Source organism: Solanum tuberosum, unplaced genomic scaffold, assembly GCF_000226075.1.
Source record: "Solanum tuberosum cultivar DM 1-3 516 R44 unplaced genomic scaffold, SolTub_3.0 scf00022, whole genome shotgun sequence".
In the NCBI taxonomy this organism is placed as follows: domain Eukaryota; kingdom Viridiplantae; phylum Streptophyta; class Magnoliopsida; order Solanales; family Solanaceae; genus Solanum; species Solanum tuberosum.
This window is the reverse complement of record NW_006238948.1, coordinates 2,524,585-2,551,073: the sequence shown is the minus strand read 5'-3', so window position 1 is coordinate 2,551,073 and position 26,489 is coordinate 2,524,585. Positions and strand designations below refer to the sequence as shown.

General features: G+C 39.2%; 1 protein-coding gene across 1 annotated transcript; it reads left to right on the top strand.

Annotated features, from left to right (window-relative positions):
• Positions 1-6,973: 6,973 nt before the first annotated feature.
• LOC107059508 (uncharacterized) lies at positions 6,974-15,829 on the top strand. Its single transcript, XM_015306075.1, has 6 exons — positions 6,974-7,079; positions 13,166-13,381; positions 13,580-13,702; positions 14,908-15,235; positions 15,341-15,392; positions 15,539-15,829. Exons 1-6 carry the CDS (start codon positions 6,974-6,976, stop codon positions 15,827-15,829), a joined length of 1,116 nt encoding a protein of 371 aa, XP_015161561.1.
• The last annotated feature ends 10,660 nt before the right edge of the window (positions 15,830-26,489 follow it).

Below are 26,489 nucleotides of genomic sequence, written 5' to 3'. Positions count from 1 at the left end.
ATGGCTCATTTTCTACATGTCCTCGTATTCTCACTTATCACATGTCTTCATGGAGCATTTTTTAATATGTTTTAGCCCAAATAAGATTCATTCTGTCATATAAGTTCCTAAGTATTATTACATTGATGTTACAATTGTTTCTGTGCCTCAAGTATTTTATTTACAGGTCTATATCCCAAAGCTCAAAAGATTTATGGACAATCTCAAAGATTAAATAAATGATGTAAAGAAAGTCAGTATAATTACAAGTGGTAGCCTAGAGTTGAAAGCTACACACAGGTCGAATCCGAAAGCAAACCTCTATATTTTTTGGTGGTAGCTCAGGGGTTAAAATACCTAGCATGGGCCAATCCTAGTTGATATAATTATGGGTGATAGCTCAAGGGTTATAATGCCTAGCATGGGCTAATCCTCATTTTTGTATATGTATGAGGATAACATCCAGAAGTCAAAATGCCTAGCATGGGTCATCCTCTTCTACCACTGATCAGTTGGTCATTTATATGCCTTACAAAGATTATTAATTAAATAAGAGTAAAGAAAAGACTTTAATATACATTATTCTACAAGTGTAAGCAAAAATGGTCTTTTATCCTTATTTATTAATTTGTTCACGATGTAAAGCATAGTAGCCCAAGTGTATAATTTTTTACTTGACCACACGATAATGAACAACCATAAGACACTTGGAAAATGATCATATGGTGTTAGTGCATGACTTATAATTCCTCAAGATACTTACGTCTTAGTACATGTATATCTCAGTTGAGTACCTTACTAATTCTTTATCTTATGTTATCTATTGGTTACTTGTTATTTTGCCTTCTTTACATCCCACTATATGTCGTATATGTACTGACATCCCTATGATTGGGGGCGTTGCATTTCTAAAAATGCAGAACATCCCTATACTTGTCTTTTTGAAAAGTATAAATAGTTGGGAAGAGAGAGAATGCGATATATCTTATCTTTTATCATTTTTATTTTATTTTTAGAACTCTTAGAGAGAAAAACTCTTGGGAATTGTTCTTCAATTGAGGTTTTGAATATTGCTCTTGCAATTGACAATTAGTGAGTGAATCAAAGTGGGTGTTGATTTTAATCGTTGAATTTCATCACATCCTTGGCTGCTATCATGAAAGGTATCATCTCTGACTTTTTTATGATGGGTGGTTAAAACCCCATTCTCTAGGGGTCTATTATGGGGTTGGGTATTGATTTAAATTAATGTGTATGTTGTATTACTCTATATTCTTGTTGTTGACCATGGATTTAGGATGTTAGTAGGTGATTAATTTAGGGGTTAAGGTGGCCAACTTAATCCTATCTTATCCATGGTTGTTAAGCATTACCGAGCAATGCAATTATACCTCTACTTGGCATCAATACACACCCCTACACTCCTAGATTTGATTACTAGTGTCCAAACTCCATTTTGTTAAGTTTGTCACTCATACTTGATATTGACATTATATGATAAATTTTGGTGGAATGATCCACCCAATTTCCTCATTGCTACTTTAGATTAGTTACATCTTAATTCATTTCTTAGATTCTTAACCTTCGACTAGTCCTTGTCGGATTCGATCCCGACTCTTAGTTGGGTACTTTATATTAACAATGATCACTTACTCTTTGAATTTATTTTAAAGAGTAGTTTAAGCATTATCAAAAATGACATCACTGCCGGGGAGTAGTAACTAAGAATTAAATTTGTGAATAAATTTGTATGTTCATCTACTAGTAGTTGAGAAAACTTACATTTGTTTTTGTTGTTGTGTTCTAGTAGTAGGTAACACAATGTACGCAAACAATAGTAATGTGTCACGACCCAAGGGTACCCCCTAGATGAAACATGGCAGATAGAACCCCGAAATGCAACATGTAAGCCACTTAGCATATCATAACATAAAGCATTAGAAAAATAAAGAGTAAAAACGCATTTCATGTCCAAAATTTTCATAAAGAAAAGCGGAAGTCTAGACTTGTCTCAATTAGCCATCTATTACAAAACTTGAATCAAAATAGGGTCACAACCCTTACAACATAATCCAAAATGGAAATACAAGAAAAGGAACTACAATGATATTATCCGTCCTCGAATCATGAGGACTCACCACAAGCAAGGAGAAAGGAACAAATCCAAGCTTTAGCCACAATGGGGACCACCTTGAGAACCGGATCCTACACTTGGGAAAAATGTAGGAAAATATGGTTAGTACAAAAATGCACTAAGTATCATAGCCATGCATAAAAACCTTGAAAACATGCTAAACGGGACATTTTAGTTGAATGCATGCAATTTACTAAGTTAAATCATCATTTTGAAGATAGTGGAACAAAACAAGTCAGAATCATAATTAACTCATAGATCACCATATCATAGGAGAAACATATCATGAGTACCCTCAAAGCATACTTGTGCAATGCATGAATAAGATCCCATAATCTCACCCATAATAAGTAAAGCTTCTTGAGTAGTAATAGTTCATAATTCATGTTCTTGTTCATAGTTCATATGTCATAGTGGGAATAAGCCTTAATCGACATAGACCATGTGAGCTTAACATGGAATCCGGTGTTACCCACACCGAAAAGGGTTGTCCTACTTGTCTAAGGTAGGACCATGGTTTATTAGCTTTTAGGTGGATCCACTAACTAAATATCCTATGGGGGCACGTAGTTATGGGATAAGGAGATTGTTACTAGAAACCCAGACTCAACTTTGGTAGAAGGTCTCCATCTCATGAGATACATACTTTGGGAACCCGTACTCAACTAGTGTAGAAGGTCCCATTGGAAGCCGAACTCAACTTGTGTAAAAGCTTCCATCTCATATTCAATATCCACTCGGTGGCATTACTTCCCACAAATTCATATTTAGTCTTGACTTAAGTTCATATTTATGGAAGAATGCCTTGACACTCAATTCAACATAATTCATAAGATAGCTCATAGATTCAATAGGTGAGAATACCCTTTCAAACAAAGAATCATCATATTGTGAGAAAGCCTTTCACATCATGTCATATTCATGCATAAGTGTGTATATAAGAATAACCTTTCAACAATACAACAATTAGATCATAATCATGTTCACCTTACTCTCAAAGTGTTCATAAAGCATATACATAAATCCCACAATCATGCATAATTCACATACTTTTCCCTTCAAGGACCATAGATCATATTCCACCAACATATCTAGAATTACTACATTAGAAATGGATGATAAGATAATTCAAATAGCTCAATTACTCTAAGAATAATCTCATAACATTCTTCTATAATCAACAAACCCACATCACAAGATCATAATTGGAGAAATCACGGATTTCATGGGTTCTTGGGGGTTTCAATATAAAACCATCATAAATCATCAATTCAATCATAATATAAAGTAATTCAATCATTAAAATCATTTTTGGAAAGAACCCATGACTTGGAGTCAAAACCCTAGCTTTTAGGGATTTCTAACTTTGAAATTGAAAGTTTGAGGGGCTCCATGGATGTAATTTATCCATAGATGAAGTACTACCATACCTTAGATATGAATCTCAATGAAATTGGTGTGAAAGCTTCTTGAACCTTAGCCCCACCTTCTTCCTTCTTCTTGTAACACCCCGACTTATCAAACGTCTAAATTAACTCGTATCTTCGTGGAAAGACAAAGAGGGTGATTAATACATTAAGAATAATTTGGTATGTCATATTTTAAGTGTTCAAGGGTTGTATCTCAAGTTTTGAAGTAAGGTAAGTCGCAAAATAAAAGTTGGCGAAAGTTATCGTAAGTTCCTTTTTAAAGATTTCTCCAAAATTTGGGTCCAATGTCTCGAAAGTATTCTCCCAATATATAAAGATTTATGGGGCCCATGACCCATTAAATAAAAGTTCTACAACTCTAGTTTCCAATGCATCAAACGGTTTGTTCATACGACTTTAGAATGGAGAGATATTCGCATTTTCGCGAGACTGCGCAATGAAGCACGTGTGGGTCCCCTAAGTAGGTGGAAGCTTATAAGATAGCATCTTCTTCATTTTTCTTCATTCAAACTCGTAAGAAACCCATGAAAATCAGTGAATTTCTCCTCAAATCATCCTTCTGTGTTCATAATCTCTTCTTGGATCCTTATAAAAAATTGCCCTACTTCGCGAGCTCGTCGTTTTGGTATAGTTTTCATGCTGAATTGATTGGTGTAGCTCCGTGGAAGCTGTGGCAGTAGAGTTTTTTCAGTGGTTTGATTTTATTTAAGTGTTCTGGGCGTGTAAAGAAAGGTAGGAACCATCTTTTATTAGTTTATGGATACATTCTTGGATAGGAATTTATGATAGGAATCCATATCGATTGTCGTAGTAATTCTTGTCCTTAATTACTGATTGATTTTACATTTTTTTAAAGTGTTGTAGTGGTGCGGACAAAGGTATTTTCAGCATAAATCATAAAGGAAAAGGTATGTTAAGGCTATTCCCTTCGTTCGGCATATATCCTTAGAGCTTGGGATTGATATAGTAGGGTAGTTAATGTTGGTGATTTTGTAGATCTAATTATGACTGGTTGGCTGATTGAGTGGTTATAAACCCTCATTATAGGGACTCATAATCTATTAAGAACGTCCTTGAGTTAGGAATGACTTGGAAACTACATATATATATTGTTTATAGCTAAATTGCTCACCTTTAGCTTATTCAATTGCTTGTTATAGCCCTTGGGGCTATTGTGATTAGCTGTTGAGCTATGAACTGCCTATGGGGGCTTTGTTTTTGTCTAATAGGACTATGTTATTGCCTAAGAGGGCTATGTGTTACCTACAGGGCTATATTGATGCCAAAGAGTGTTATGTGTTGCCTACGGGTAATTTTTGGCGCCAAAGAGGGCTATGCGTTGCCAACAGGGTTATGTGATGTAAAAGAGGGCTACGTGCAGCCCACAGAGCTATGATGTTTCCTAAGAGGGCTATGCGCTAACTACTGGGCTATATCGTTGCCAAAAAGGGTTATGTGACTTCTTACAAAGACAAGGGGCTACCGATAGGGTTATGTAGATGGATTTGGCAGCATCTGGGCTTATGGGGGCCTAGGTAGGTGGTATGTTGTTTATGCCTACCGAGCTTATGGTGGCTTGGTTAGGTTGCTATTTGATCATTATTGTATTTTTTAGTTTCAGTAGTGGGTTAGCATGCTTATCTAATTTTGATTTCTTTACCTGATTGATTTTTGTATATTTATGATACTTTATCATTTAGTCTATAACATTTCATGCTCTGTACATTATTTTGTACTGACACCCCATTGCCTGGGGCCACTACATTCATGTATGCAGGACCCGACAGATGACACACTAGACCTCCGCAGCAACAGGATTGACTTCTATCTAGTTGACTAGACCCTTTCCTCTGGAGCTGCTAGAGTTGGTAGGTTTGTTAGCTTTTGTTGTATATATTTTTATGGGTAGGCAGGGGCCCTGTCCCGCCAATCATTACTACTCTTATAGGCTTGCAAACTAGTGTGTAGGGCGTACAACTACGTTATGGCCATGCTGGCCTAGTTTGTTGGTTTGCTGCTGGTTGTTAGCTGTTTGATATATTGTATTGATATATACATGCTTTCAGTTTCACTATAGAGATCATGGTGGCCTCGACGGCCCAAGCAGCACTTCTGTGCTAGTTGCCTTTTTCTTTATACGAACTCTTGGGAGTAGTTATTTCCTTTATATATCTGTTGACAGGGGCCTTGCTGGCCGGGGGCTTAATTTTAAGCCGAGATATACTTGTTTGTTTTCTTGATTGCGTGTGACTGCCATGCGCTAGTAGCAAATGATTCAGTAGGGTCAGCTTGGGCTTGAGTTCTGGCATTAGGTGCCAGTTGCGCCCCTTGAGTTTGGGGCATGACAAACTTGGTATCAGAGCAACGTCGTATCCTAGGGAGAATGCAGACTGTGTCTAGTAGAGTCTTGATTATAAATGTGTTGTGCACCAAATTCGATAAGCAAGAAGCTACCAGGCATGTTAGAATTACTATCCATATTTTTCTCACCTCGTGCTATAGAGCGGTGCCTTAAGTCTATTCCGGTAGTTAATGAGTTTCTAGATGTATTTCCAGACGAGCTCCTTGGTATCCCTCCTAAACGAGAAAGTGATTTTTCTATCGATATGCTACCAGGTACACAACCCATATCTATCCCTCCTTATAGAATGGCTCCTACTGAGCTAAAGGAGTTGAAGGATCAGCTGAAAGACTTGTTGGATAAAGGCTTTATCAGACCTAGTGCTTCAACATGGGGTGCGTTAGTGTTATTTGTGAGGAATAAAGATGGCTCACTAAGAATGTGTATCGATTATCGACAGCTGAATAAGGTGACTATAAAGAATAAGTATCCCTTTCCGAGGATCGATGACTTGTTTGATTAGTTATAAGGTGCTGAGTGCTTCTCAAAGAATGATTTAAAATCAGGGAACCACCAGATACGAGTACGGGAGAAAGACATTCTAGAGATAGCTTTTAGAACATGATATGGACACTTTGAGTTCTTTGGTAATGTCTTTTGGATTAACTAATGCACCAACAGTGTTCATGGACCTGATGAATAGTATATTCAGGTTTGTATTCTAGACTTGTTTGTGATTGTATTTATTGATGTATATTTTTGGTGTATTCACGTTCAAAAGCTGAGCATGCAAATCATCTCCGAGAAGTCCTTCAGGTTCTTCGAGATCGAGAACTTTATGCAAAGTTTTCTAAGTGTGAGTTCTGGTTGAACTCCGTAGCTTTCTTATGCCATATTGTATCAAATGCAGGCATTACGGTTAACACACAAAAGATTGAGGTTTGTAGTTTCTTAGGGTTAGCTGGGTACTATAGAAGGTTTGTAGAGGGGTTTTCTTCACTTTCAACACCATTAACGAAGCTGACTCAAAAAGTAGCTATTTCCCATTGGACTGAGGCTTGCGAGCATAGTTTCCAGGAGCTAAAGGAAATGTTGACATCAGCACCAGTTCTAGCAATGACAGAGGGTTCAGAAGGCTATGCGGTGTACTGTGATACTTCTGGTGTTGGGTTGGGATGTGTTCTAATGCAACGTGGTAAGGTTATCACATATGCTTCAAGGCAGTTGAGGAAGCTTGAGAAGAACTATCTGACCCACGAATTAGAGTTGGCTGGAGTTGTGCATGCATTAAAGATCTAAAGACACTATTTGTATAGCGTTCATGTTGACATCTTCACAGATCATAAAAGCCTTCAATATATCTTTAGACAAATGGAGATAAATCTGCGACAACGTTGATGGCTTGAGTTACTCAAAGACTACGACGTTAATATTTTATATAATCTAGGAAAGGAGAATGTGGTAGTCGATGCCCTCAGTCTAAGATCTATGGGTATTTTATCCTATTTAAGTGTTGAGAAGTGTGAGCTAGCATGAGAGCTTCATCAGTTAGCTAGCTTGGGAATCAGATTGTTAGAGGCAGACAATAGTGGGGTCATAATTTAGGACAGAACTGCATCATCTCTAGTTGTGGAGGTAAAAGCACGGCAACATGAGGACCCTAGCTTAGATCAGCTCTGAGCCAAGGCTCAGGATCAGAAGTCTGTAGAATTTGATATAGCAGGAGATGGAGCCCTCAGATATAGTGGTCGATTGTGTGTTCCGGATGTTGCAGGGCATTGACATCATATTATGGAAGAGATACATCATTCCCGTTATTCTATTCACCATGGTTCGATGAAGATGTACCATGATATTAAGGAGATCTATTGATGGCCCGGGATGAAGAACGACATTGTTGAGTTTGTGGCACATTGTCCAAACTGACAACAGGTGAAGGTTGAGCACCAAAAACCCGTTGGGCTAGTCCAGGAGATAGCCATTCCTTTGTGGAAGTGGGAAGCAATTAATATGGATTTTGTTACTGGGTTACCTCGTTCGCGTCGTAAGTTTGAATCTATTTGGGTAATTGTTGACAGACTAACAAAACCAGCCCATTTCTACCAGTCAAGACTACTTTCATAGCTGAAGATTATACAGGGCTTTACATCTGAGAGATTTTTAGGTTGCATGGCGTCCCAATATCTATTATCTTAGATCAAGGAGCACAATTTACTGCTAACTTCTTGAAGTCTTTCCAGAAAGGATTAGGGACACAGGTTAATCTCAGTACCGCCTTGCACCCTCAGACAGATGGCCAAGATGAACGCACTATTTTAACACTTGAGGACATGCTACGAGCATGCATGTTGGACTTTAATGGAAGTTAGGATGACCACTTTACCTCTTATTGAGTTCGCATAGAATAATAGTTATCATTCTAGCATCGGGATGCCACATTATGAGGCTTTGTATGGGCGGAAATATAGATCCCCCATTGGATGGTTCGAGGTAGGTGAGTCAGGGTTGGTTGGACCTGACCTAGTACATCAAACAGTGAAGCAGGTTAAGCTCATTTGGGAGAGGTTGCTAATAGCTCAAAGTCGACATAAGTAATACTCAGATGTGCGACGAAGGGACTTTGAGTTTTGTGTCGATGACTGGGTATTCTTAAAAGTCTCGTCTATAAAAGGTGTTATGAGATTTGGCAAGAATGGCAAGCTTAGACCAAGATTCATTGGGCCATACCAGATCCTTCGGACGCTAGGACAAGTGGCTTATGAGTTAAAATTGCCTTCGGGGCTAGAATCTGTTCATCCAGTATTCCATGTATCGATGCTACGGAAGTGCGTAGGAGACCCTTATCGGGTTGTCCAGTTGAGAAAGTTCAGATCACAAAGGATTTGTCCTATGAGGTAACTCCAGTTGCCATATTAGATCGACAGGTCCTTAAATTTAGGACCAAGGAGGTGGCTTCGATTAATGTATTGTGGAGAAACAAGATTAGAGAATAGGTGACCTGGGAAGCTGAGGATGGGATGAGTCCAAATATCCTCACTTGTTTTGTACCCCAGGGTGATAACATATCAGTTTATATTAGTGAAGTAAGGTAAGATACCAACCTAATTTTTTATATTATTGCTTCTTATTATGGTTGTTGTCGTTATATTTTTGCTAGCACTGTTAATGCGGAGTTGAAGTGCTTAGCTATTTATGCCATCCTGTGAGACGCCTAGATTAGAATTTCTGTGTTTCAGGTTCTGTATAGTCACATTCACAAAGGATACTTTTCCTATACTTTGGCAACTCCTACGGACATAATCGTGTGACTAAGACTTTTCATTCGAGGACGAATGTTTCTAAGGGGGGAAGGATGTAACACCCCGACTTATTAAAACGTCTAATTAACTTGTACCTTCGTTGAAAGAAAAAGAGGGTGATTAATACATTAAGAATGATGTGGTATGTCATATTTTAAGTGTTCAAGGGTTGTATCTCAAGTTTTGAAGTAAGGTAAGTCGCAAAATAAAAGTTGACGAAAGTTATCGTAAGTTCCCTTTTAAAGATTTCTCTGAAATTTAGGTCAAATGTCTTGGAAGTTTTCTCCCAATAGATAAATATTTATGGGGCCCACGACCCATTAAATTAATGTTCTATGAGTCTAGTTTCCAACGCATCAAACGGTTTGTTCATACAACTTTAGAATAGAGAGATATTCGCGTTTTCGCGTGACTGCGTAAGCAAGCAGGTGAGGTGGATCCCCTAAGTTGGTGGAAGCTTATAAGATAGCATCATCTTCATTTTTCTTCATTCAAACTCGTACGAAACCCATGAAAATCAGTGAAATTCTCCTCAAATCATCCTTGTATGTTCAAAATCTCTTCTTGGCTCCTTATAAAAAATTTCCCTACTTCGTGAGCTCGTTCTTTCGGTATAGTTTTCATGGTGAATTGATCGGTGTAGCTCCGTGGAGGCTGTGGCAGCAGAGTTTTTTCAGTGGTTTGATTTTATTCAAGTGTTTTGGGCGTGTAAAAAAAGGGAGGAACCATCTTTTATTAGTTTATGGATACCTTAGGTCTTGGATAGTAATTTACGATAGGAATCCGTATCGATTGTCATAGTAATTCTTGTTTTTAATTACTGATTGATTTTACCATTTTTTTAGTGTTGTAGTGGTGTGGACAGAGGTATTTTTAGCATAAATTATACAGAAAAGGTATTTTAAGACTATTCCGTTCGTTCGGCATATTTCCTTAGAGCTTGGGAGTGATATAGTAGGGTAGTTAATGTTAGTGATCTTGTAGATCTAATTGTGAATGGTTGTTTGATTGAGTGGTTATAAACCCTCATTATAGGGACTCATAATCTATTAAGAACGTCCCTGAGTTAGGAACGACTTGGAAATTATATATATATATATATATTGCTTCTAGCTAAATTGCTCACCTTTAGCTTATTCAATTGTTTGTTGTCGCCCTTGGGGCTATTGTGATTATATGTTGAGCTATGAACTGCCTATGGGGGATATGATGTTGTCTAATATGACTATGTTATTGCCTAAGAGGGCTATGTGTTGCCCAAAGGGGTATATTGATGCCAAAGAGTGTTATGTGTTACCTACGGGGCCATTTTGACGACAAAGAGGGCTATATGTTGCCTACAGGGCTATGTGATGCAAAAGATGGCGACGTACAACCCACAGAGCTATGATGTTTCCTAAGAGGGCTATGCGCTGCCTACGGGGCTATATCTTTGACAAAAAGTGCTATGTGACTTGTTACAAAGACAAGGGGCAACCGATAGGGTTATGTAGATTGATTTGGCACCTTCTGGGCTTATGGGGTCTAGGTAGGTGGTATGTTTTTTGTATCTACCGAGCTTATGGTGGCTTGGGTAGGTTGCTGTTTGATCATTAATGTATTTTTCAGATTCAGTAGTGGGTTAGCATGCTTATATAAATTTGATTTCCTTACATGATTGCTTTTGGTATATTATGATACTTAGTCATTTAGTCTATAGCCTTTCATACTCTGTACATTATTTTGTACTGACGCCCCATTACCTGGGGCCGCTGCATTCATGTATGCAAGACCCGACAGATGACCCAGTAGACTTACTCAGCAGCAAGATTGACTTCTATCTGGTTGGCTAGCCCCTTTCCTTCGGAGCTGCTAGAGTTAGGATGTTTGTTAGCTTTTGTTGTATATATTTTTATGGGTAGGTTGGGGCCCTGTCCCGCCAATCATTACTACTCTTAGAGACTTGCAGACTAGTGTGTGGGGTGTACAACTACGTTATGGCCATGCTGGCCTAGTTTGTTGGTTTGCTGCTTCTTGTTAGTTGTTTGGTGTATTGTATTGATATATACCTGCTTTCAGTTTCACTATAGAGAGCATGGTGGCCTCAACGGCCCAATCAGGACTTCTGTGCTAGTTGGTTATTTCTTTATACGAACTCTTGGGAGTAGTTGTTTCCTTTATAGATCTGTTGACAAGGGCCTTGCCGGTCGAGGGCTTAATTTTAAGTCGAGATATACTTGTTTGTTTTCTTTATTGCGAGTGGCTGCCATGCGCTAGTAGCAAATGGTTCAGTAGGGTCAGCTTGGGCTTGAGTTCTGGCATTAGGAGCCAGTTGCTCCTCTTGAGTTTGGGGCGTGACAAACTTGGTATTAGAGCAACGTCGTATCCTAGGGAGTCTGCAGGCCGTGTCTAGTAGAGTCTTGATTATAAATGTGTTATGTACAAAATTCGATAAGCAAGAAGCTACCGGGCATGTTAGAATTACTATACTTCTTTTTCTCACCTCGTGCTATAGATCGGTGCGTTAAGTGTTGAGGTTTTTGGCTTATAATTGATATTTGTACGCAGATAGAGATGGCTGGTGTCCACAACTAACCTGGGGCTAAACACAGCTGCATGCGAGGGCACTGGCAATGTACCACAGGTGGAGGTAGCCCATTGTGAGACCCAATGGGATACATCTTCTTAACCCCCTATTACTTCTCCACCGCTTTAGGAGCTTCCGTGGGCTACAGGACACCCGACTCCACCAACAGTACCACATCTAGTTCCTGTTATTCCATCTGACTAGGATATCAAGAGTGCAGTATGTATCTTAGCATAGTTAGTAGCTGCAGAGTACCAACCAATTGCGCCAGATTTTGTCGGACCTTCTGAAAGGCCCGGAAGTTCGAGAGTTCGTGAATTTCTTGACTTGAATCCTCCATAGTATACAGGGACATATCACAGAGAGGACCCTCATCACTTTGTTGATCAGCTTCATAGGATCTTCAGAGTCATGCGTGCCTCAGTGACTGAGTCAGTTGAGTTAGCATCATTTTGATTGTGTGACGTTGCAGTATTTTAGTACGAAAGCTGGGAAAGATCTAGGGCAAAAGATGCATCTCTACCCACTTGGGATAGCTTTGCAGAAGCTTTCATAGATTACTATTTGCCTCGAGAGATTAGGGATGGCCGGGTGGACCAGTTTCTGAACCTCCGACAGGGCAGCATGAGTATTCGAGAGTACGGGCTGAGATTTGATTCATTGGCTAGATATGCACCAACATTTTGTGATACGATGCATGACAGGGTGCGTAGATTTGTGGGAGGGATTGACTCAGACTATACCGACGCTTGTTCTACCACTGCAATAAATGATAATATGAATATCTCACGAATTCAGAAGTTTGCACAAGGCATAAAGGATCGTCAACATCTACAGTTTATGACTGAGAGGGTCGATACAGAGATAGAAGAGGGATAGGCTCGCTTGTTCACATAGAGATTTTCAGGGTGGTCCCAGACCTCGATATTCTAGTAGGCCACCTAGACCTCCACCATATCAGTTCTAGGGTAGTAGTTTTGATCGTCAGGGACAGTCAGGCCCAGGTGAGGGTCCACGAGCATCAGACTCTCAGCAGCAGAGAGGCTTAGGCCAGGCTAGGACAACACCACCGCATTGCGCTACTTATGGTAGGATGCATTTTGGGAGGTGCAGGCAGGGTTCCACAAGTTGTTATTATTGTTGACAGCAGGGGAATGGGTGGAGGAACTGCTCGACCATAGGTCAGGCGGGTCAGTATAGGTTCCTCCTCATCAGCATAGTCTACAGGGCGTGGACACCAGACTTCAACAAGTAGAGGCAGAGGCAGAGACAGAGGTAGAGAGGGAGCACCTAGTTCTAGTAGTGGCCAGAACCGTACATATTCTTCACTAGCCGGCCGACAGGTCTCAGAGTCATCACCAGATATTGTGACAAGTGCCTTAACCGTTTTCTCTCATTGTGTTTATGCTTTGATAGATCCTGGATCTACTCTATCTTATGTTACCCCATTTATTGCGGGAAAGGTATGTATAGTAGCAGAGTCATTACATCGACCCTTTACTGTATCTACACCAGTTTTTGAGTCTATTATTGACAAGAGAGTCTATCGAGGTTGCACGGTAGAAATTATTGATCCTCAGACCGCTGTAAACCTAGTAGAGTTAGAGATGGTTGATTTCTACGTCATTATGGGTATGTACTGGTTAGCGTCTTGTTATACTAATGTTGAGTGTCAGACAAAGATTGTTAGATTTCACTTTCTAGGAGAGGTAGTTCTGGAATGAAAAGGTGATACAACAACGCCGGAAGGTAGGTTTATTTCCTGTCTTAAGGCGAGGAGGATGATCACTAAGAGTTGTATTTATCATCTTGTTCGCGTTCATGATATAGATACAGAACCACCAACTCTTCAGTCTATTCTTGTAGTTAATGAGTTTCTAGATGTATTTCTAGACGAGCTCTGTGGTATCCCTCCTAAACGAGAAATTGACTTTTCTATCGATATGCTACCAGGTACACAACCCATATATATCCCTCCTTATAGAATGGCTCCTACTGAGCTAAAGGAATTGAAAGATCAGCTGAAAGACATGCTGGATAAAGGCTTTATCAGACCTAGTCTTCACCATGGGATGCGCCAGTGTTATTTGTGAGGAATAAAGATGGCTCACTAAGAATGTGTATCGATTATCGACAGCTGAATAAGGCGACTATAAAGAATAAGTATCCCCTTCCGAGGATCGATGACTTGTTTGATCAGTTACAAGGTGTTGAGTGCTTCTCAAAGATTGATTTAAGATTAGGGTACCATCAGATACGAGTTCGGGAGAAAGACGTTCCAAAGATAGCGTTTAGAACTAGATATGTACACTTTGAGTTCTTGGTAATGTCTTTTGGATTAACTAATGCCCCCGCAGTGTTCATGGACATGATGAATAGTATATTCAGGTTGTATCTAGACTTGTTTGTGATTATATTTATTGATGATATTTTGGTGTATTCATGTTCAAAAGCTGAGCATTCAAATCATCTCCGTGCAGTCCTTCAGGTTCTTCGAGATCGAGAACATTATGCAAACTTTTCTAAGTGTGATTTTTGGTTGAACTCTGTAGCTTTGTTAGGCCATATTGTATCAGATGCAGGCATTGCGATTGATACACAAAAGATTGAGGCAATTAAAACTTGGCCCAAACCTATGATTCCGACCGAGGTTCGTAGTTTCTTAGGGTTAGCTGGGTACTATAGAAGGTTTGTAGAGGTTTTTTCTTAACCTTCAATACAATTAAAGAAGCTGACTCAAAAAGTAGCTAAGTTCCAGTGGACTGAGGCTTGCGAGCATAGTTTCCAGGAGCTAAAGGACATGTTGATATCATCACCTGTTCTAGCAATGCCAGAGGGTTCACAAGGTTATGCGGTGTAGTGTGATGCTTCTGGTGTTGGGTTGGGATGTGTTCTAATGCGACATGGTAAGGTTATCACATATGCTTCAAGGAAGTTGAGGAAGCATGAGAAGAACTTTCCGACCCACGAATTAGAGTTGGCTGGAGTTGTGCATGCATTAAAGATCTAGAGACACTATTTGTATGGCATTCATGTTGACATTTTCACAGATCATAAAATCCTTCAATATATCTTTAGATAAAATGAGTTAAATCTGCGACAACATTGATGGCTTAAGTTACTCAATGACTACGACGTTGATATTTTATATCATCTAGGAAAGGCGAATGTGGAAGCCGATGCCCTCAGTCGAAGATCTATGGGTATTTTATCCTATTTAAGTGTTGAGAACTGTGAGCTAGCACGAGAGTTTCATCAGTTAGCTAGCTTGGGAGTCAGATTGTTAGAGGCAGATGATAGTGGGGCCATAATTCAGGACCCAACTATATCATCTCTAGTTGTGGAGGTAAAAGCATGGCAACATGAGGATCCTAGCTTAGAGCAACTCAGAGACAAGGCTCAGGTTCAGCAGTTTGTAGCATTTGATATAGTAGGAGATGGAGTCCTCAAATATAGTTGTCGATTGTGTATTCCAGATGTTGCAGGGCATTGACATCATATTATGGAAGAGGCACATCATTCTCGTTATTCTATTCACCCTGGATCGATGAAGATGTACCATGATATTAAGGATATCTATTGGTGGCACAGGATGAATAAGGATGTTGCTGAGTTTGTGACACATTGTCATAATTGCCAACAGGTGAAGGTTGAGCACCAAAAACCCGCTGGGCTAGTCCAGGAGATAGCCATTCCTTTGTGGAAGTGGGAAGCAATTAATATGGATTTTGTTACTGGGATACCTCGTTCGCGTCGTAAGTATGACTCTATTTGGGGAATTGTTGACAGACTAACAAAATTAGCCCATTTCTACCAGTCAAGACTACTTTCACAGCTGAAGATTATACAGGGCTTTACATTCGAGAGATTTTTAGGTTGCATGGCATTCCAATATCTATTATCTTAGATCAAGGAGCACAATTTACTGCTAACTTCTGGAAGTCTTTCCAGAAAAGATTAGGGACACAAGTTAATCTCAGTACCGCCTTGCACCCTCAGACAGATGGCCAAGCTGAACACATTATTTTAACACTTGAGGACATGCTACGAGCATGCATTTTGGACTTTAATGGAAGTTAGGATGACCACTTACCTCTTATTGAGTTCGCATACAATAATAGTTATCATTCTAGCATCAGGATGACACCTTATGAGGTTTTGTATGGGCGGAAATATAGATCCCCCATTGGATGGTTCGAGGTAGGTGAGTCAGGGTTGGTTGGACCTGACCTAGTACATCAATGGAGCAGGTTAAGCTCATTTGGGAGAGGTTGATAATACCTCAAAGTCGACAGAAGTAATACTCAGATGTGCGACGAAGGGACTTAGAGTTTTGTGTCGATGACTGGGTATTCTTAAAAGTCTCGCCTATGAAAGGTGTTATGAGATTTGGCAAGAAAGGCAAGCTTAGACCAAGATTCATTGGGCCATACCAGATCCTTCGGACGCTAGGACAAGTGGATTATGAGTTAAAATTGCCTTCGGGGCTAGAATCTGTTCATCCAGTATTCCATGTATCAATGCTACGAAAGTGCTTAAGAGACCCTTATCGAGTTGTCCCAGTTGAGGAAGTTCAGATCACAAAGGATTTGTTCTATGAGGTAACTCCAGTTGCCATATTAGATCGACAGGTCCTTAAATTGAGGACCAAGGAGGTGGCTTCGGTTAATGTATTGTTTGAATTGAAGGGGTTTCCACTATTCTGCAACACCATGGGTTAAGGGGGACTTTTCCTGCACTTTTTGACTTCTCCTTTTCCTTTTCACCACACCCCCAACTTAGGCTTTTGGCCTAAGTTGGTTATTCACTAAACCACAAATTAAGAGGATTATAGGTAGTGGGTCAAGTGAGGTCTAGGGTTCATCAAGGATATTCCAAAGAGAGGTAAGGCTCAAAGTGTGTTCAAAAAGAGTTTCACACACTCACGGGTAGGCCACAAAAGAGGTATATGTCAAATTTGGCTCACACTCTTTAATGTTGCCTAAGATTATATCAAGACGACACCTTTCTAAATCAATCAAACACATGGTTCAAAGCAAGCTAATCACACAAGGTATCGACACTTAAGTTAAGATAGACTACACACTTTCGCTAGTGTCCAACGGTCATAACAAGAGAATCAATTCGATAAATGGCTAGTCACAACGAGATGCAAAGAGTTCACATATTGTCTATGCAACTTCATTTGGCCTCATCGTAGCCATACATTCATGTTCGTTCAATTGAGAGCACTATTCAAGTCATCGGTATTAATCAAAACCGAGCCCTAAATTTATTTGCAAAAGAACAACCACATTCAACTCATGAGGGGTGGCAAAAATGTGTAAAAAATTCAAAAATTTTCGGAAGGGTCAAGCTCATTTCGCAAGTAAACCTAAAAGAGAACCATAAGCTCAAACAATAACAAAAGCAGTTATTAATACAATTATAAACAGGCAACCTAAATGTATATAAAACACAAATCACAAATAGCACACAAAAGGTGAGCCTCAACCCACCACAAATAAAAAACAGTTTGTCCTCAAATGTAAGTAATACAGAATCCTTAAGGCAAAGTAAAGAAAGAAAAGAGGGAGGTAAAGAGGTAATCCTGGCTAATATGTCGCTCCATCTGTCTGGGCATCAGTATCTGGAATGACCACTAAAAGAACCAGCTCCACTGGATCCCGTAGCAGGAGACTGTGCTAAAGAAACTTCCATAACAAAATTTATCATGATTTCTTCAGTCTCGGCTATGTCGTCCGCTGTAACTTTCTCAAACATTTCTTCGTCAGTTTCTGCCTTTGGTTCAGGATAGGCTATATGCTCCCTTCCATCTCCACGCCCTGTGGTGAACAGAGGTACTTCGGGCATATCTGGAGTCTCTACTGTTCCAAAGACCATGGATACCTCGGTGGACTTCATGTGGTCTATATCATTTCGTAGTTTATCAATGGCAGCTTTTAAATTTGTCACCTCCTCTATGGCCCCTTGGTTATGTTCGCACACCGCTATTCTTGCCGCTAAGGCATCAATGGTAGTGCTCAAAGGTGTCACAGCATCAGTCAAGGCAATCCGAATCATGTTTTGAACAGAGGACTCTAGGTTCGCATCTCCACGATCGGCAGAAAGAGGCAATTGTCCCATCCGGAGTAGAGACGCCCGGGTGAGTGGAAGTCGAGCACCACCAGCAACAATGGTGGGTTTTGGAGATCGTGCAACAATAGAAAAATCTGGAGGATTAGCGTGAGTAACAGTGGCAATGGATATACCTGATGGTCCAATGTCCGGACTAGACAAATGTGTCTCTTCAGGTGATGATTCTGTGTTTACTATCTTCATTGATGCTGCATTTTTCTTTTCTGCCTTATCCCTAAGATACTCCGCTTTGATCCTTCGGATATCAGTAGAGGCTGTGGGCATCACTTCTATGTCCTTCATGATATCCTGAGGTACCTGGGCTCGTTCGCACAATTCTGTGATCAAGACTGGAAATGGAAGTGAGGTTCGGCTCTGTCTTGCACGCATGAGTATCTCTGAAGCAATGATTGTACCCAAGTTTATTAGAGTCTCCTCTATGATGCAACCGAGGAAGGTTGCCTTGGTAAGGCAAATGATCGACTCATTTTGGGATGTCATAATTGTGCTGCTGATAAAACCAAACCAGAACCTTGCGGCTATGTTTAGTTCTTTCTTTTCAATCGGAACTCCTTCCACCACCCACTTTTGAGTTTCATTTGCACTTAGTGGGGTTAACCACTATTTCATCTATTCTAGCTTCTTTGTTCTAATCAGATACTGGTAGTGATCCCCAATATTTGTGGGCATGCCCAAGACTGCGTTGATTTCCTCATTGTCACACTTCACTCCCCTGCCTCTGACAACCACATAGCTAACTTCTCTGAAGGATGCTACTAGTTTCTTTTGTTGGGGTATTATTGCACTATATGCACTGTAGAACTCTATTACCCAATTTGAAATATAAGGGCCACGGGGTTTAGTGAAGATTTGGAACTTGTGGTATCTCAGACACTCCATTATCTCTGGGTATTTATCTATAACCCCATCTATGTATAGACGCTTTTCTTCTAGAATGGTCCTCAACCACTCAGCCTTTTCTCGATTTGATTTCGACTGAGGGCCTTGTATGAGAGGTGTTAATACCAGTGTCAGCGCTGGAAATCGAGGTGCAGTAATTCTAGGCTGGGGATTCCTGGCCCTGGGTGAATCATTCCGCCTCTTAACTCGCCGCTAAGCCCTGTCTAATAATTCAAAGGGCTTGTGTTTGCCTTTCCCTTTTCCGCAAGTCTTGGAAAGTTTAGCAACTTTGCTTCTGAATGTATCTGCATCCTTTCTCATTGTAATCCCTTTTGTTCTGTCTTGAGGTGACTTGTTTCTTCCTGAAACTTTAGATTTAGCCATTTCTGCAAAGAATTCGAAAGAAGTCAAAAAAACTAGATCGAGTTTTAGAGAGATACAATTTCAGCAGGATTTGTCAAATATCTTGGCGAATCGCCAAAGGTTTCGGCGAGTTCTCCTTCGCGCTTAGAATAATCTAAATTCATCAGAAAGGATCATCACATGACATTGTATAAAATTACTTGAAATGAGAGCATCCATACCAAAATTAAATGCAGGGTTTGGAGAGCCAACCTTTTAGGCAGATTAGATCAAGACTGTGATGGTAAGCAGTAGGTTAGTACAGATCCAAGCACTACTCAAACAGCTAAAATACTTACATTTTACAAAAATTCTGGAAATACTAAGTAGGTGCGATTTTCATGAGAATCGAGAGTGAGGGGTATGAGAAAAGAAACAAATAGTTGAAAGTTAAGGCCCGTGGTTTTATAAATCCCATCCAAATCTAACCCATTCGGCGACATTATTTGGATATGCTTAGCTACTCAGTGATCCGCCGAGTGTTCATCTACCTCGCCGAGTTTTACAAGACCCTTAACCAAAGTGAGGATCCAAAGGGCGATCTTTGTAGCGGTCGCCGATCTAATCGGTGTTTCGCCAATTGGATTTGAGTAATTCATCCTGTACTTTTCACAAACTTTTCATGCTCCATTCCTACAAAATTTGAACACCTTTATTTCAAAAATAACAAACTTAAAGTAGTTAAGGGCTTTGGTTGCCTCCCAAACAATGCCTTAGTTAACGTCGTGGCCCGACGCAGGTGAGCACCTAACTTTCACTTTTGGATTTGGCCAAAATATCATTTGGCCACCCATTGTCTTGTGCCTGACGGAGATCAGGCATTATGTGACCCAAAAGAATTTCAATTAGTTGGATAGATCTAGAGTGAGAATTTCTCATCTGATTTAACGCTTCTACATTTTCTCTAATCTTCTCTAGCACTCTATCTTGCTCATTTAGCTTTTGAAGGATGGTCAATAACATATCTTCGATATGTTTATTTTCAATGTCCATTGACCTGCCCTGCTCAGTAGGTAGTCGGCATTTGCTCTTTTCTTTGGACATCACTTCCAGTTCCTCGATCTTTTGGGTCAAGTTGTTCATCTGACCTAGTAAAATGATTAAATGCTGGTCTTTCTCAGTATCCTTGTTGGTTTTAGCCACAAGGTCAAGGAATTTGGCTGCGGTCTCATAGGAATATTTATCACGACCGCCTGGCATAAGTCAGTCGATTAACTCTCTATTTCCGGGACTTAGACCCCTATAGAATCATTCCAGTAGAACTAAATCAGGGATTTCATGACTTGGACATTGTATCAGTAGTGTTTTAAACCTCAGCCACGACTCATGAAAAGGTTCTCCTCATAGATGATTGAAGTTCAGGATGTGCTCTCTGAATCTCATCATTTCTACTGGGAGATGCTCCATTGGTCCACCATCCCCATCATGTATACTCATTATCCTGTCTCAACACACAGACAAACCAGATAAAACTAAAAATTAGGTAAGTAGACTACGACTAAGAAGAACAAAAATTCTACTAATGTAAGAATTCTCAAATAACACCACTCCCCGACAGCGGCGCCATTTTGATGCTTATCGTAACGAACGACACTAACCTATGGTATGAGTGTCTATGATCGTCGATAGTATAGTAACCCAACTAAAGGTTGGGGTCATGTCCCAAGGGAGTGGTTCTGAGAATTGATAGAAAAATAAAATTTAGCTCTAACTAGTCATAGTTAAAGATATTAACGAGTACAAACATAGTAAATAAAAGGGGTCACACGAAAGTGTCAAATATCGATTTGGGGGTTTTGTTACAAGTAGTAAAAATAGCAAAACATAACAAGAAAATCAAGTTTGGGGAAATGTTCTTGGGGTGTGACCACAATACAAGTTGAGATAAATAGTTGGGTACATGCTTTTGATAAGAAATTTGTAAGATAATAGTGACTAGGCTAAGCTTTAAATTTAAATAAGTTCCCTCTCAGGCAACTTACCCAGTTTCAAATGCGTTCCTCTCGGACACCCATTTGCCGCATAAAGACCAGCCTACGCCTTACCCTAATCACTCTCTCGAGCGGAGTGTTAGGATATGAGACTAGGGCTCACCCTCTCGCGCTGAAGCTCATGTCGACCCACTTTTTAGGCCATTAGTCTAGTGGTCTTGGTTTCGCGACCTCCCTCTCAGGCAAGCCGAAAACACATTAGTGGCTTTGTATTTGCAACTACAAACTCTTTAGATTAAACTGCAACCACTAGGTGAAATCACCATTAAACTACATATAACCTATCAGCAAGTAAGACCCAACAATAATATCAATACATATTTGCTAAATCACACCCCAAGAATGGGGTTTTTAGCCACACATCAAGTAATAAAAAAATACACCTAAAATAGAGTAAAATCAAATGGGTATAAGAAATTAAACCTTAATTTAAGCAAAGGAAGAAGAATAGAGAAGACCCCAACTTGGAGAAGATGAACACCTTTCTTGAAGTTCCCAAAAATCCTCTCCAAACTTGAGAGAAAATATCTAAAAAATACTATTCTATTCTGGAAATTAAAATAAAAGTTCGACTATTAAAATTAATAATAAGTTTAGTATTTATAGACTTCAGAAAATAGTGCTGGTGGATATTTCGGTGAAGTTAGTCGATGTCGCCGAATGACTTCGTCGACTCACCCTTCGTCTATCTCATCGCCGTTTCGTGCTTGCCTTCAGCACCTTCACGTTCTGGACCATTGGGTGATATAGTACTGTTTCACGAAACTATTCGGTGTAGCGCCGACTGCACCTTTCATCGCCTTTTTTATCCTTCTCCTTCAGGGCTTCGCGTACTAGAACAAAGGGCGGAGTAAATCCCTTTGGCAAATCGCCAAATGTGTTTGGCGATGCTCGGGTTTCAACTTTGTCATTCTTTTTAGCCTTTTTGTTCCTTTGTGCGCCTAAGTGTCCATGCTTTCACTAAAATATCAAATACTTGAAACTTAAGAGTTTTCATTATATATTTAGACAAAATAAGCGTTCGAGGACACTATTCTTATCAAAATAAAGCCCTAAATGAGTCCAATTTGTGGACTCATTAGTAAACTACACAAACGAGTGTAAAAAATTATTACTTACTACACCTAATAAATTAACAGTCAATGATTTAATATTGAGATGATCTTAAGATATAGGTATCAAAAAAATGTAGACTTACTGATTAAATTTTGAAATGTGTTTTAGATATCGGTTAAAGATTGATGTCACTGCTAAGAAATAATTTCTAAGGATACATTGTTTGATGTCACACAATATTATTTTATTGTGACGTAAAAGACTATGTTCAATCTACATCTGAGAAGGTAAATAATTTAATCGATAAAATATCTACCAATACAAATAATGCTATCCTTTTTTGGTGAAATTTGAATATATTAGGGTTTCCTATACCACATAAAGACGAATCTGAATACTATCGTATGTTGGTATTAAGTTTAGGGGAAGGAATTTAGTAACGGTGTGAAGGTTGATCGTAATATTTCAAAGGTGGAGAAAAACATGAATGTGATAGTTATGGAGATAAATGAGGTTGAAAGAAATATGAAGCAGATGAAAGAAAGGTTGAAATCCTGATTAAAAAACAAAGAATCAAGATGTAACACCTCAAATTTTGGAAAAAAAGAAAGGATTTCATTTTGGGCTACTATTTGTGTTGTACGTGTTAAGATTGTGGGCCGTAAATGCTTATACGGCCGTAGAAGGCCTTTGTAGAAAGTGGGTTGAATTTTTGGGAAAATCAAGTTTCACTATCTCATTCTAGGGTTGACCAGGACGGTTTGCCTAATAATCTATGGGTCGTAGATAGGTCTCATATAAAGTTCCCAAACTTAGAGAAATTTTAGGGTAAAGGTTGAAGTTCTATGGTTGGGGTCTAAGAACCGTAAAAGGTTCTATGAGTTGTAGACCAATCTTAACAAAGTTAGCTTAAATTTTGGGTTTCAGTACTTTGGCCTATGGTAGAACAGTACGGAGGTCACACTCGTAGACTAGTACGATGGTGAATTTTTAAGGATTTTTGGGTCTTTTCCCTATGTGTTTAATACCTAAGCTATGCCATTTTGACCTCTTTTCGAAACCATATATAAGTATTGTAAGTCCTGAAACTACCTATTCTAAAACATTCTCCTAAATTCCAAATCTCAACCACATTCATCCCCTCCAATTCCCTCTGAAGCTAAGGAATAAGAAGCTAGGGTCTCAACTAAGGATCTTCAATTCACCATAGCTTTTGGGCTTTGATCATAAATGTATTTAGTATTCACCAATGGAATCCTTTCCTCCATTGGGTCCCCAAATGCAACAACTCGATATTTGAAAGAACTAGAAAGAGATATAATTAGAAAGAGTCGTTTTTAGAAAGAATTAAAAAACTGGGAAATTGGTTAAGTTATGTTAAGTTTGAGTTTTGGTCAACTTCAAATGACCATAACTCTTAGCTCATGATAAGTTAGGTGTGCTACCAGATACCATAAGAATTATCTTTGAATTATATTTTCAGCACCGCCAATTTTTCTCAATTCCGACTTCGTATGAGTGAGATTTGTCCATTTGAAGTTGGGTTGTCTAGTTAAGGAAAGTCAAAACCGGATTTTGGAAGGGTATTTTGGTCTTTTCCGTGCCTAATTAATTAATTCTGTTTTTAGAAGTTTAATTGGGGTCTAATCATAATTGTATCACTTTACGCATTTACCAAAATACGCTAGGGCTTGGAGTAAAGAGAAAAGAGGAGAAAGGAGAAGAAAAGTTCAAGATTCGTCAAGTTCTTGCGATTTTGGTTGGGGATTTCGCCAAGGATTCAATCCTACGAGGTAGGTGAGATCACATAGAATTTGGTTAGTTCACCCACACACCGATCATGATTCAATTCAACATAATTGTGTTTTTGAAAGAAAATATTATGAGTTCTGGATGAAATTTGTTTAATTTCTTGTGGGTTCTTGTTGTTTAAGTTGTTGGGAAGTATCTTGTGTTTGATTCATGAAATTAGATGTGATTTTGAGTATATTATTACATATTTTGGTGATATAGTCGAATCTAAGTGTTTGGGAAAAGAACCAATTGAATCTAGAGGGTTTAGAGTTGAAAAATGACCAAGAAAATTTAGGGATTTTCTGGGGAGGGGGATGGGGCGCCGCGCCTCTCAGAGCGCCCCAAAATGAACTCTGATGTTTGGGCTCTAGGGCGCCGTGCTAGTCAGTGCACCACAACCCAACTTTTAAAGTTTTCCCCCTGGAGCCCCGCGCCACTCAGAGTGCTAGGGTCGCCAAACTATCTACCTTTTCCCACTTCTTTCTATTTGAGTTTCCTAGTAACGTACCTAAGTTCTCTAGTTTATGACTACACTCTGAGGTACGTGTAAGCATCATGAAATCATCCATAAACATGAGATCATGATCCTTGAATCCATAATTCAATTCAAGTAAAGTTAAGAGTCAAGTCAAGAGAAATTCATATAGTCTTCCAAAAGTCTTTTACTAATGTTTTAACTTTGTTTTAAGGCTTGAGTTTTAAGTTGAGTAAAGAGTAAGAGTAAAGTTCATTCTTCAAAAGATTATACGAGAACTAAGTATTCTCGAGAATTGAAATGTTTTCACATTTAAACAAGAGAGAAAACACTGATTTCCAAGAGAGCCCTTGAGATAGTTTTTGAGTAATTATCTCATATCACAGAAAGAGTAGGTTGTGTGTACCTAATAGTTTAACGATGTAATCAATGACACGACTTCCAATTCAGGTGTCAACGATCACGTGCAGTAATATAACCCAATCCAATGGGTTGAGGTCGAGTGCCAAGTGAGTGGTTGCAAGAATTAATAGAAAAGTAAAATTATGTTCTAACCAATCATATCTATAGACATTAACGAGTAAACACATAATAATTTCAAGAAATGACACGAATGTCAATTATCAAATGGGGGGTTTGTATTCAACTAATGAACAAAAATAGTAAACAATATAAAAATACGAGATAGTGAGACGGGATTCATAGGATGTAATAGGAATATGGGATAAAATATACTATTGGGTAAACGCTATTGATAGTAAATCGCTTAATATTTGTAACTAGGCTAGACTTTAGTGGGGGTAAATTATCTCTCGAGCAACTTACCCCGAATCAACTCAGTTTCTCTAGAACACCGAGTTGCATCATTTAAGCACAGCCTTTGCCTTAGCCAATTCACTCTCTCGAGCTGAATGTGTGGGGAGAAGGTCTAGGATTAACTCTCTCGAGCAGAACCCACGACGACCCAATAACCACCAGATATCAATTTAGTAGTGTTAGTTTTAAAACCTCTCTCTCGAGAAAGCCAAAATCACTAAGATGAAATCGTATTTGCAACTACAATCCCATTAATTTCAAACACAACTACTAAATGAAATCACATTTAAACAGCAAACATACTAACAATAAGCAATAGCCAACATTGAATTTAACCCATATTAACAAAAGCACACCCCAAGAATTGTGGTTTTAGCTAGACATAAAAAGGAGATATAAATCAATACCAATAAGTGTTTCCATCAAGTGGGTATGATAGAAAAGATCTTTAAACACGTCTAGGATGAATATTCTTGGATACCCACTTCCAATTTCTTGGATTGAAAACCTTCAAAATCTTCAAGTTCAAGAACAATGTCTATAAAAAAAAACTCTAAGAAGTAAAAACTGAAAATATTCTAAGTCTCAGTAATAATTCTCTACAACTTGATACTAAGCTACATAATTAAATGAGTATTTATAGTTTTCAAAAATTTGTGTTGCGAAAGACCACTCGGCGCAGTTAGTTGGGATCACCGATACACTCGACGATCCGCCCTTTGGTCTGGTTCATCGCGTTTCAGCTTTTGCTTTCAGCATCTTTGCATTTTGATTCATTGGACGATAAGGAACTGCTTCGCGGGACTACTCGGCAATGTGCCGACTGCTCCCTTTCCTCGCATGCTTGATTTTTTTCTTCAGGGCTCAGCACACTGGAACATTAGGCGAGATTTGAGGCCTTTTGGCGACTTGCCTAATGGATTAAGCGATCTTCAGGCCGTCTTTTCTTTCTTCTTTCAGCCGCTTTGTTCCTTTTTGCTCGATAGCATCCATGCTTTGTCTCTCAAGTCTAATACCTGAAACTTAAGGATTTACATCAGATATTGAGACAAAATATGCATTTGAGGACACTAATTCAATCAAAATATATCCCTAAATGAGTCCAAATTGTGGACTCATCAACACCCCTAAACTTAAATTTTGCTTTTCCTCAAGTAAAACTCAAGTTCAGCAGTTCAAAAAGGATGTC